Source organism: Podarcis filfolensis (assembly GCF_964270895.1).
Source record: "Podarcis filfolensis genome assembly, chromosome: 1".
In the NCBI taxonomy this organism is placed as follows: Eukaryota; Metazoa; Chordata; class Lepidosauria; order Squamata; family Lacertidae; genus Podarcis; species Podarcis filfolensis.
The window spans coordinates 60275244-60287544 of NC_139604.1; the positions used below are offsets into that span (position 1 = coordinate 60275244).

General features: G+C 44.4%; 1 protein-coding gene across 3 annotated transcripts in view; it reads right to left on the reverse strand.

Moving 5' to 3' along the window:
- SLC25A22 (solute carrier family 25 member 22) overlaps window positions 1-12301 on the reverse strand; it is a gene marked incomplete at its 5' end in the record, with an annotated part of 68551 nt that overhangs the window by 17821 nt on the left and 38429 nt on the right. Inside the window, 3 exons of one of the 3 annotated variants that reach the window (XM_083608235.1) lie at window positions 4233-4288; window positions 5290-5415; window positions 10665-10756. In XM_083608235.1, the coding sequence (XP_083464361.1) occupies window positions 4233-4288; window positions 5290-5415; window positions 10665-10672 (190 nt within the window). Of the gene's footprint in view, window positions 1-4232; window positions 4289-5289; window positions 5481-10664; window positions 10757-12301 lie in introns of those variants that run through there. The other 2 variants (XM_083608234.1, XM_083608233.1) reach the window with 2 other exon arrangements.

The window sequence follows — 12301 nt, forward strand, 5'->3', positions numbered from 1 at the left end:
CCCAAAGGTCATGCACATTAATGGAGCACACCTCAATTCTGGGGGGAAAGGAAGAGCTAGGTGATGAAAACCCTGGTTAAATTCTCACCTCAACTATCTGTTCACTGGGTAGCCTTAGAGAAGCCACTGTCTGCTTCACACACATGTGCAGAAATTAAGGTACTCATCTACTTTATAGAATTGTTGTAAAAATTGCTGAGTTCATGAATGCAAAGCACTTTGCTAAGTATTTATTTTGCACCACAAAAGAGAGAGAGAAGTATTTCCTGTGGTAACTCTGAATAATCATCTCTACTTAATTAACAGCATACACTGACCTAACTGTGGCCTCAAGCTCCTTTGTTCCGAACTAAAACTTGCCTCAGTTCAAAAAGTGTGTTCAATCTATGCATCCCTATCAGGGTCAGCATCAGGGGTTGGCAGCTAGTTTGCGGCAGACCATACTAAAGCACCTTTCTCCAGTTTCAACAGAGTAGGCGCACACCCAACTCTGTCCTCTGGTATGTAAACAGCACGTGACGTTCACATGGTGAATGTGTGTACTCTATTATCGGGAGCAACAAACAGCAAATCCCTCTGAAGGCATTACAAACTGTGTGCTGCTCTGGATAACAAAGGAAAGCAGCATTAGTGACACCAGAGTGACCCACACCACTGAGGTCACTTAGGAAAGGGAATCGAGTTACGGCCGCTGCTTTTCCCCCATGAGAAGGATGACCTCTCGTTTGCTTGTTCCCCAACTATGCAGAATTCACAGAGTACTTTGCATGATGAAGGGCCATCTGCAGTAGATTAGGGCAAGAGCCATCTCCTGTACAATCTCTTCCTCTAAAGGTTGCTTACACTTGTGATTCAGGGCCAAACTAGACATGGTGCTCAAGGCATCCCTGGGGTCAGGAGTCAGAACAGCTGCTGAAGCCTTCACCCAACAGGGAACCACTGCCACCCACTGGAGTCCTGTTTCTTCTCTTCTTTGCTGTTGTCACTTGTTACCTGGCCCTCTAAGCTAGCGGGAGCAAGGAGGAGAAACATCCGCCTCATCCGCTGGCCTCTCCCTTCTAGCCAGCTGGGCAGGCTGGGCCCCAAAGGGAAAGGTCATGGGAATGGGTATTAGCAGAAGTGGGAGCTCATTCAAGGAGAGTGGTTGAGCGTAGAGCTGGCACTGATTCCTATCATCTAGGTAATGGCTATCAAAGACTGGCATATTCTTTCTTGCTAAAGGTAAAGGTAAAGGGACCCCTGACCATTAGGTCCAGTCATGACCAACTCTGGGGTTGCGCACTCATCTCGCTCTAGTCACTCTCCCACTTGAACTCCTTTCAGCATACAAAAACCTGGTACACTGTATACTAATACTAATGAAACAGCTTCTGGGTCAATATTTTTGTATCTCAAATGAATTAAAGTCAGGAAAAATGTATTTCCAGATAAAAGGTCAATCTGATTTTCTTCTAAATCTTTAATGTTTTCAGCAAAGCTGCTTGGTGGGGGAAGGGGGGAGCTATAATAATCCTTGTCCTCAGTAACCCACTGTGGCTGCAAATCACTGGAGAAAGACAAGCACACCTCCACTGACTCCCAGTATATTTTAGTCTCCGAAATGCAGTCCTCGGCATACAGGCCAGGGGTGTTGGTGCTAGACGTTGCCTAATTTACTAGGGCTGAAATGTAGAATTGCTCATAAATAAGGCTGCCTAGGCTTCAGACGCCAGCAAATGACTGGGAGGCAGAACAGACAGTCACCATAAAGCCAGCATTTTACAAGGTTTTACTAAGGGCCCCATAAACCTTTGATAGATTGACTACACATCAAGAACAACTACCTGGTTGATTTGTTGCTCTACTAAAATGCTTCATGTATTCCTTTCCATTTAAAAAAATCCTCAGTATTTCTCATAAAATATATTTTATTATAAAATCTTGTTCTATATACATCCTTCTCATACAAAGTAGTACTGTTTAATTTGTTGCTTTAATTGGTAATGAATCAACACTGGGAAATTTTTGCTAATCATCAGTGTGCTTGTACAAATCAACCAGTTAAAAAAAATAATGTCAGCCATATGGAAGCATTAAATATTAGAAAGAAACCAGATAGAATGTGTGGTTTTTCTTCCCTTCTCCATCAGTCATCTAATTCCCTGCCGTACATTTGCAAATGCAACAAAGCTTCTACTTTTGTTATCAGAATATATTACCAAAAATACATGCAGTTCTGTATAGGCAATGTCCTAATGCACACAATTGTGGTCAACGAATCTGAGGGTTATGCATATTTTTTTGCACCTATCTGCATTTATCAGGCTAAAGAGAAAATAACCTCAGCAGAGCTGATGTTTGACGCAAGTGGGATCTGCATCAATGTACTACTGCGTGCTGCTGGAGGACACAATCGGAGAGATTATAGAACAGCCACAAAGTGTATAAATATACTATGTATTGAAGTTAAATAAAGCCTCATTATGTTCCATCCAGCAGCTAGGAATAGTCTGCCTGTTACAGTGGGAGCCCAGGGATGACGTTGAGGGTATTCTTAGTAAGAAGGCTGCCTGCCTTGGGTGGTCTTCGCTGCTCCAGTTCTGTGCTACAGAGACCATTTGGCAAAGGTTTGGCCCTGGCACACTCACAACGCAAGAGGAAACCAATGCAGAGCAAACTGGAGGGAAGCTTCATGCCCTTAGTGTCCAAGGGCTAACTAGAATAGGAGCTGCCATCCAGAAACTGTACTGAGATATTTAACGAGCTGCAAAGGAATCTCACCCTTTCCTGACTCAAAGTAAAGATATCTGCTTTGTACATCTATATTTTCCAACGTGTCCAGAGAGGGCACATGATGAACTAAGTAAAATCTCAACTCCTTGCTTGTTACAACGGATTTGTCAGAGCTGACACAAAACACAGCCATTTGCTTCCCTGTCTAGGGACTGTTCTCCACTCAACTGTTCAACCAGCCAATCCTAATGCAGCTCCCACTCCACACACCTCTGTCTGTCTGCCCACCACCCACCTGTAACTTGGCAGCAAGAACACTTTGCCCTCAACAGTCAGTCATGGCATCCCCATTGCCCAAAACTAGTCCCCTTTCCTGGAAAACCTGAACAAGATCTGGTAAGATCCTATTCAACTGGGAGAAACAAACTTCAAAGGTCATTCAACTTGGACTTGTGTAATCAACTAATTAAAGGTAAACTGTCAATAGTACTGCCAAGGTGATACAACCATGGTTTACTGCATGAATGCTTCTTATAAACAGATAAATATCTGCACGCTCTTGCAATTCTATACTACAAGAAAATGAATGAGATTCCAGTTGTGACTGCACCCTCCTAATCACATGAGAAACTTCCAAGGTTTGCAGCTGTTTGAACTCCAGCTATGTGTCTTTGATCTCTGACCACATACAGAAATATGCAAGCCAAGACAGATAAGACATGTAAGATTAACTGAAAGGTAAATTGGCTAATTTGTTACATGCTTCCTCCCCTCTGCAAGCACCGACTACTTTTTATTATCCAAGAGAGCCTTTCTGCTTTTAAACAGCTGCATGATTAGCAAAAATTCAGCACAGATGAAGTTTTTCCTCAGTGTGCAGATACAGTGGTGGGAAGAGCTCTACCTGTTGGGTTTCAGCTTCTCACACAGCCACTAAAGTCATAGGAGACCACCTAGGAAAAAAGCAGCAACTGTTGCAACCAAGAATTAGCCTCTGGAACCCACTGCTACAATTGTACAGGAGCCCGGGCATTGTACAGGAGCCCGGGCACTTAAAAAACTGCAGTGTGCTGTTTCCATCTTGATAAAAAGAATCCCTTCCATTGCTCCAATCACATTTGTTGATTCAGTTGTTTTAATTGATTAATCAACTGAATCAGTGTGCTGATGTCAAATAAATCTGCGTAAAGTAAGAAGGATAGAAACAAAAAGAAACAAGAAAGCACTTTGCTAAATGATTTGGGCATATCTCATAGCCAATGCCACCTTGGTGGTGCAGGAACTCTGCTCTTCTTATTCACCATATCTCACCCCATAGGCAAACCTACACAAAAATTAGCACTCTAGGCCAGAGAAAAGCTTTGCCTGTTGATTTTCAAATTACCATGCAGATCCTAAAGGCACAGAAAGCCAGGACTAAATGTTGGCAACCCAAACCCAGGAATAACATCTTTTCCTCCTTCTCCAACAAGGCTTCCTACTGTGATAAATCATTCATAATAATGCACCTTAACACTGACCTCTGTACATGCCAAAATACCCTTCGGAACGGATTGTCTTGATAAGGCAGTCAGACCTATTGAAAAGAGGGAGGACAAGAAAAGTCACTGATTGGGGTTTTAAACATAGTTTCAGTCCCTTGATACAACATAAGTCATTACAAATAGTGTTTTAAGTCTGGCCACATTGCTCAGCTAGCTGCTCTTTGTCCTGTGTTAGTCATCTGGCTGCAGGTGAGAAGAGCAGGCAATTCATACACCTCAGCAGGCTTCACTAGAAAGGCAGAAAAGAGATGGAACATTTTTTTCCAGTTTTATGTTGGTGGAAAAATGGAAGTCTTTGTAAAAACTGATACAAGACCAGGTGCAGCAAAAAGCAACAGCACCTCTCTCTGAAGGATGCACTGCCTTTCATAAGACATATCAGAATAACCCCCAGGAGTTATCCTTAGCTAATTAAAAGGCAATGCCAGAAGCAAAACTGCTTTCCTGATCTACAGATTTCTTTGGAATCATGTACCTAACGCTTTTTGCTTGTCCCCATGCTAAAGCCTACAGATGAACGGGGGGCATGGAGTGCAATGCTATTATTGTCCACTCAAAAGCATCCGCTGAGTTCAATGGTACTTACTCAAAGGTAAGTGCACATAGGATTGCAGCTGTAATCCATTAGGAATGTTGAGTATGTAGGGGCTTATATTGGATTTTTGATGGCTCAATTATTAAAGTTAATACCCTGTACAAATGATAACCAAGAAGTTAATCATGAATCGTTTCAATTTTTAAAACTGAAACTTAAAAATATATATATTATGTTCTATAATAAGAGATGACAGGGTGGGTGACAGGAGAAGGACTGTTGCACATTTGATAGTAGTATAGGAGAAAGAAATTCTCTGTTCTAAACAACTACTAAACAACTAGTGCAAGACCCAAATGTAAAACTCTTGTTCAAATAAGAAAAAAATAAGCACAGTACTGCAAAGCAGCTTTACTGTGCAAATTGATTGTTCAAAAAAGAAATGATTGATGAATAACTACTACACAATTTCTTTCACTTTGTAACTCAAGTACTTACATGCTTGTGTACATTCTCTGGCCATTCTGCTGATTCTGTAGGCGAGTTTTTGCCAGGTCAATAGGAAATACACAGGTGACCCCAATTAGCCCAGCTATCCCTCCATTGATCAGCTTGGCAGGTAAACTGTGAGGAAAAGTGATAGAGAGGCACAAGAAGACATCAAAAGGTGAAATAACTATAGCAGCCATATGTTCAATCAAGATACATGAGCAATAATAATAAGAAAAAATAAAAAAAATTATACCCTGCCCTCCCTGGCCAGAGCAGGGCTCAGGGCAGCTAACACCAGTAAAATTACAATAAAAACATAATAGGGGGGGCAATTTAAATTCCAATTTAAAATGCAGCCTCATTTTAAAAGTAGCCCAAAGATCAAAACCATAACGGGAGGGAAACATAAGGGTCAGACTGAGTCCAAACCAAAGGCCAGGCAGAACAGCTCTGTTTTGCAGGCCCTGCAGAAAGATGTCAAGTCCCGCAGGGTCCTAGTCTCTTGTGACAGAGTGTTCCACCAAGTCAGGGCCAGTACTGAAAAGGCCCTGGCCCTAGTTGAGACCACTCTAACCACCTTGCGACTTGGGACCTTCAAAGTGTTGTAATTGTGGACCTTAAGGTCCTCCGCAGGGCATACCAGGAGAGGCAGTCCCATAGGTACTAGGACCTCAGAAAACTCTCATTGCATCTTAGGGACCAACAGGTTTGTTGTGGTGGAAGCTTTCATGGATTAGAGTCCCATTCATCAGATGGGTTAGTTATGGAGACTCCTCTTCATGAAAGGTTATGGTACTTAAGGAATCACAAGACTCTTAGCTTAGGTTTTTCCGTGCCAGACTAGAGTTCCTCATTTGGAATGTGACTATTCAGATACAAGATCAATGGGTGCTGCTGTCAAGCAAGCATGTGTACAATTGCCATAGAAAAATCTACATAATCTCATGGTCACAGGACATCAGAAAATTTTTTCATGGAAAGCCTGAGATTCACATAATTCTTTTATGATTGCAACAGTTGCAGAAAAAAAGAAAAAGAAATAGTAGTAGTAGTAGTAGCGCCCATAGTATAGTAATGACTCACTAGTTGCACAAAAGCAGTATTGTAGAACTTTGCTGAAATTTGCTGATTTCAGAATAAAGAAGCCTAAGAGCAGGAAACCCACCTCTCAAATGAAGTTAAGTTTAAAAGACCCCCCCCCCAAAAAAACTTTATATCTTTGTGCCCAGTCATATATTAGGGCCTATAATGCCTGGCACTGAGCCTATATCAGAAGGTTTATAAGAAGGGGGGGGGTTGAGAAGTGAGCTCCACTTTGGTCAACTGACAAAAGAACTCTGAGGGCTTTCAAATAGGCCAGAAATGGGACAGTTGGTCATGCAGAGGATGGTCTCAGAAAGAGAGACATACCGTATTTTTCGCTCTATAACACGCACCTGACCATAACACGCACGTAGTTTTTAGAGGAGGAAAACAAGAAAAAAAATATTCTAAACGAAACAGTGGATGTATGATTTTTGTGGTTCATGCTGTGGCCACAGACGTGATCCAACGGTGAGTTTGGGGTAGCCCAATGCAAAAATCCTGAGGATCCACGTGGAGCCATGCTTTGTAACCACGTTTTTGCGCCATTGCAGCCCCATGAAACAGTGGGTGCGTGTGTGTTTTTTGGTGCAGGCTGTAGCCATGGATATGCTATGTGATCTGATGGTGAACTTGGGGTGACCCAGTGCAAAAATCCTGAGGATCCATGTGGATCCGTGCTTTGTAACCACGTTTTAAGTGGGGAGGGAAGGAAAAGCATTCAAGGGACAAGGAACACGCGTGGGGTGTGTGGAGAAGGATGCTGCTAATAATGCAGAAGAGGGGTTTAAGGGGAGAAGGAACACGCGTGGGGTGTGTGGAGAAGGATGCTGCTAATGATGCAGGAGATGGGTTTAAGGGGAGAAGGAGCTCATGTGGGGTGTGTGGAGAAGGATGCTGCTAATGATGCAGGAGAGGGGTTTATGGGGAGAAGGAACACGCGTGGGGTGTGTAGAGAAGGATGCTGCTAATGATGCAGGAGATGGGTTTAAGGGGAGAAGGAGCTCATGTGGGGTGTGTGGAGAAGGATGCTGCTAATGATGCAGGAGAGGGGTTTATGGGGAGAAGGAACACGCGTGGGGTGTGTAGAGAAGGATGCTGCTAATGATGCAGGAGAGGGGTTTAAGGGGAGAAGGAGCTCATGTGGGGTGTGTGGAGAAGGATGCTGCTAATGATGCAGGAGAGGGGTTTATGGGGAGAAGGAACACGCGTGGGGTGTGTAGAGAAGGATGCTGCTAATGATGCAGGAGAGGGGTTTAAGGGGAGAAGGAGCTCATGTGGGGTGTGTGGAGAAGGATGCTGCTAATGATGCAGGAGAGGGGCTTATGGGGAGAAGGAACACGTGTGGGGTGTGTAGAGAAGGATGCTGCTAATGATGCAGGAGAGGGGTTTAAGGGGAGAAGGAGCTCGCGTGGGGTGTGTGGAAAAGGAGCTTTTCGGTGAGCTGAGCGGGGAGGGGGGAGGGAAAGAGCACTGTTGCTTTAAAGGAGCCAACCAGACAGCAGCCACTTACAGCAGTGTAAGCAGCTCCTTTCCTCTCCCGCTTTGCTCCTTCTCTCCCTCTTTGCTGCTTTACGCAGCTAATGGTGAATCCCCTGCAACCCAAGTCCTGCTCAGCGGATCAGCTGAGACGCTGGGAGAATCGTAATTTCCCCCTCTCCCTCATCCCGTGCCCTCCTGTCCCCAGCAGCCTTTTTAAAAACTTTTTTACTGGTTTTCACTGCGCTCGTGGCTCAGAGCCCTCCTGTGCCCTGCCATCCCTCTGCAGCCTCATTGCTCCGTTTAGAGAGCGCACGGACCTTTGCTAGCTGAGGCTGCAGCAGCTGTTGCTGGCTACACGGCGCTTTTCCGGCTCGCTATGGCTCCCGTTTGTCCCTCCTCGTGTGTAAGCGGCTGCTGCCCACTTTGCTGCCATGGCTCTCCTTCCCTCCCTCCTCCTCGGCTCCTCCCCCTCCTCCTGGCTGTAAAGCAAGCAAAGCTAGAGCCGTGCAAAGCCCTGCAAGCGGCTCCCGCTTTGCTTGACTGACGGCAGCCATAGCTCCGGTCGAGTGCATTCGCTCCATAACACGCACAGGGATTTTCCCTTACTTTCTAGGAGCAAAAAAGTGCGTGTTTTGGAGCGAAAATTACGGTAATAGCCTTTAAAAAAATAGTTATCCAGAGCTGATTATTCCGAGTTTGCATTTCATGATTTATAAACAATTAAAATCATGGAGCCTTCCCTTCCTCTAAATCTGAAACTATAGTAAATTAACACTGGCCCACCTTGGAAATTCCGCAGATTATGAAAAACATCCCAGAGTAAAGTTTATAATGACAATCCCGTTGTATTCTGCAACACAATTCTGCAAGTAGACAAAGAATCTCTTACAGCAAACAGGTCTAAACCAGTATTCTCACTCTCCAACCCACACTCCCTGGTGCGTGTTATGCAGCCTAAATATTATTAGTTGAGTACAGCCAGGCAGCTGGACTAATATAAATCCAGACACTTACCTACATACAAAATAAACCATGAGAACAAAGCCCACTATACTCTCAAAATCAGAAACACTAGAAAATCTGAAAGGGCCAGACTACAGAAGTTGCATAGAACACATGGATGAACAGAAAAGTCTTTGTCTGGCACCAAAAAGACCACAAAGAGCAGGCATCCCCAAACTCAGCCCTCCATATGTTTTGGGACTGCAACTCCCATCATCCCTAGCCAACAGGACCAGTGGTCAGGGATGGTGGGAATTGTAGTCCCAAAACATATGGAGGGCCGAGTTTGGGGATGCCTGACAAAGAGGGTGAAAGGCTAGCTTTCATGGGAAGGCTATTGCATAAGTGAGTGCCACTATTGAAAAGACCACCCCCCATTGGTTACTGCCTTACTTCATTGGGCAGGGCCACCTGAATCAAAGTCTTTGAAGAGGGTCTTAAAGTTCCACCACATGCATATGGCAGAGGACATTTTTTTCAATCTGGTCCCAAATGGTTTAGGCTCTATGAATTAAAATCAGACCTTTAACTTGGGCCTAAAACTGGACGGACACAGCTAATATAGTCAAACTGCCCAGCGCCAGCTATTAGTATTGTGCTCTATTCTGGAACAACTGTATTTGCAGACTTTTTTTATTAGGTGGCTATATACAATGCATTGCAATAGTCTAAAATGGAAGGTTACCAGAACATGGGTAATTGTAGCCACACTATCTTTACCCAAACAAGGTTGCAGCTGGTGACTTAGCTGATAACAGCGCTTTGAGGAACATAGGTCTCTTAGCTTCAGATGAAAGTGCTGGATCAATAAGCACCCCAGATTGCAAACTGTGGTCCTTTATGGGGGATGGAATCCCATGTAAAATAGGCTGAAAATAATCACCTGGGTGAATGAACAACTATCAGCATTCTTGTTTGAACTGAGTCTCAGTTTATTCACCTCACCCAGCCAATAATCACTCCCAAATACTGGTTCAGGGCTGTGACAACCTCAGTCAGTTAAGTCCAATGAAAGTGAGAGAGAAAGCTGGGTGCCATCTCCTTAGGGGGACAAATCAGATCAAATCTCAGGATAACCTCTCCCAGCAGCTTCATGTAGATGTTAAACAGCAAGGAAACCCTGTGGACTCACAAAGCACTAAGGGGTGAAGAGTATTATCCCAGCACTACTTTCCAGAAATGGCTATCAAAAAATGAGTAGAACTACTGCTGAGCAGTGCCTCTCAAACCTACCCTAGACAACCAATATCAAGAAGGACACCATTTGTGATGGCACCAAAAGCCTTTAAGGAGTCCAGGTCAGAGAATCAAAAGGGTTGCGCTTCCCTTGTCTTTCACTCAAAAAAAGTAATCCCACGGGGCAACCAAGGGAGTTTGTTGTCACACAGCTAGTAGTTCTCTGTGTCGTCCCATCCTGCATTTTTAAAAAACCACACACATTAAAACCTGTTGTCTCAATTATAAGATGTGCCAGTAAGAGGATCTCTTTTCCCTGAAACCATTAAAATAACAAAATCCCCAACTCTTTGTCAGAAGACAACACTCATTGTCTCGCTAAGGCTCTCTCTACAAAAGCTGCTCTTAGGTAACAATGAAATTGGAAAATCACTCATGAAATAGACAATGGCTGGACGTAAGCAGAGCCAAAGGATCAGAAGGCATTTTCTCAAAGGGCAACAGCAAGTAGAAAAGCTGCTCAGATTCTCAGAGGGAGACTCGCTTTTCAGGAAAGGTCTGGCAGCACACCCAAAATGGTTGATTCGGAAGAGCCAGCCATTAAGCAGAAGTATCAAAGTCGGGCCTTGACAACTCACCTGAGCATTACGTGCCATTTGCTGTGATATGTTCTGTGTCTGTTAAACAGCTCTGTTGTCTGTTAAACAGACACTGCAAGAACACTTGCTTGATTCCATTCTAAAGTCACAGATTGCTGTGATGGTAGGGTAAAGGTAAAGGGAGCCCTGCCATTAGGTCCAGTCGTGACCGACTCTGGGGTTGCGGCGCTCATTTCGCTTTATTGGCCGAGGGAGCCGGCGTACATGTGGCCAGCATGACTGAGCCGCTTCTGGCGAACCAGAGCAGCGCACAGAAACACTGTTTATCTTCCCGCTGGAGCGATACCTATTTATCTACTTGCACTTGGATGTGCTTTCGAACTGCTAGGTTGGCAGGAGCAGGGACCGAGCAACGGGAGCTCACCCCGTCACGGGGATTCGAACCGTTGACCTTCTGATCGGCAAGTCCTAGGCTCTGTGGTTTAACCCACAGCGCCGGTACAAAACAACAAATTAGCTACATAATTACAGCGTATGCCAGGGGTTGGCAACCTTTTTGTCCTAGTGGGCCAGATCATCATCATCTCCCATCCCCCAGTGGGTAGAGTAACCCACCTGACAAAGTTGAACCATGGGGTTTGGGGGGGGGTAGTCTACTTCCCCAGCATGCTTCCCCAAAGGGAACAAGCATCCAGCAGGACTAAACCCATCAGCTAACATCACCCAGTGAGTGACAGGCAGCTGTGGTTTGCGGGGAATGACCTCACATGCCAACTTGGAGCGCCTGTCGGGCCAAGGTTGGCCAGTGAGCCAGAGGTTCCCCACCTCTGGTTTATGCCCTAACATCTTGTAGTTCATTGCCTGCTGGTCAACTGTAAACCCACAAAATATAAAATACTCTGGTTTATTAAGACAACAATGGTGACACATAAATAATAGAGATATGCTGAGGACCAAGTTTTTAGTTTGATATATGGTACCTTAAATGACTCAGGACCGCAATACCTCAAGGACCGCCTCTTTCCATATGAACCTACCCAGACCTTCAGATCATCTTCTGAGGCCCTCCTTCGTGTGCCTTCTCCTTGAGAGGTCCAGAGGGTAGCAACATGAGAACAGGCCTTCTCTGTAGTGGCTTCCTATCTGTGGAATGCCTTCCCCAAGGAAGTTTGCATGGTGCCTTCATTATACATCTTTAGGCATCAGGCAAAGACATTCCTTTTTAACTAGGCCTTTGGTTGATCTGATTTACATCCTATGCCCTTTTAAAATGTGGTTTTTTGGGGGGGGGCTATTGTGTTTTTATTATGTATTTTGTGGTTTTATATCTTGATTTTATTCTGTGAACTGCTCTTATACCCCCTGGTATAGGGTTGTATATAAATTCAATTATTATTAGTAGTAGTAGTAGTACCCAGAATTTTGTGTGTTGGCTACCAAAGAAGAGATAACTTATTGCTTGTATAGCATATTAGGAATTGTTAACTTGTTCCTGGATCCAAATTGGTTGCTGGAGGGTCAGGTAGCCTCATTTGAAATGAAAACCTTTTACCAGCTATGGCTGTTACATTCTCTATGACCATTATTGGACAGGGATGGTCTGGCCACAGAAGATTCAGGCATTGGTAACCTCTAGACTTGATTACTGCAATGTGCAGTACATGGGGCTACCCTTG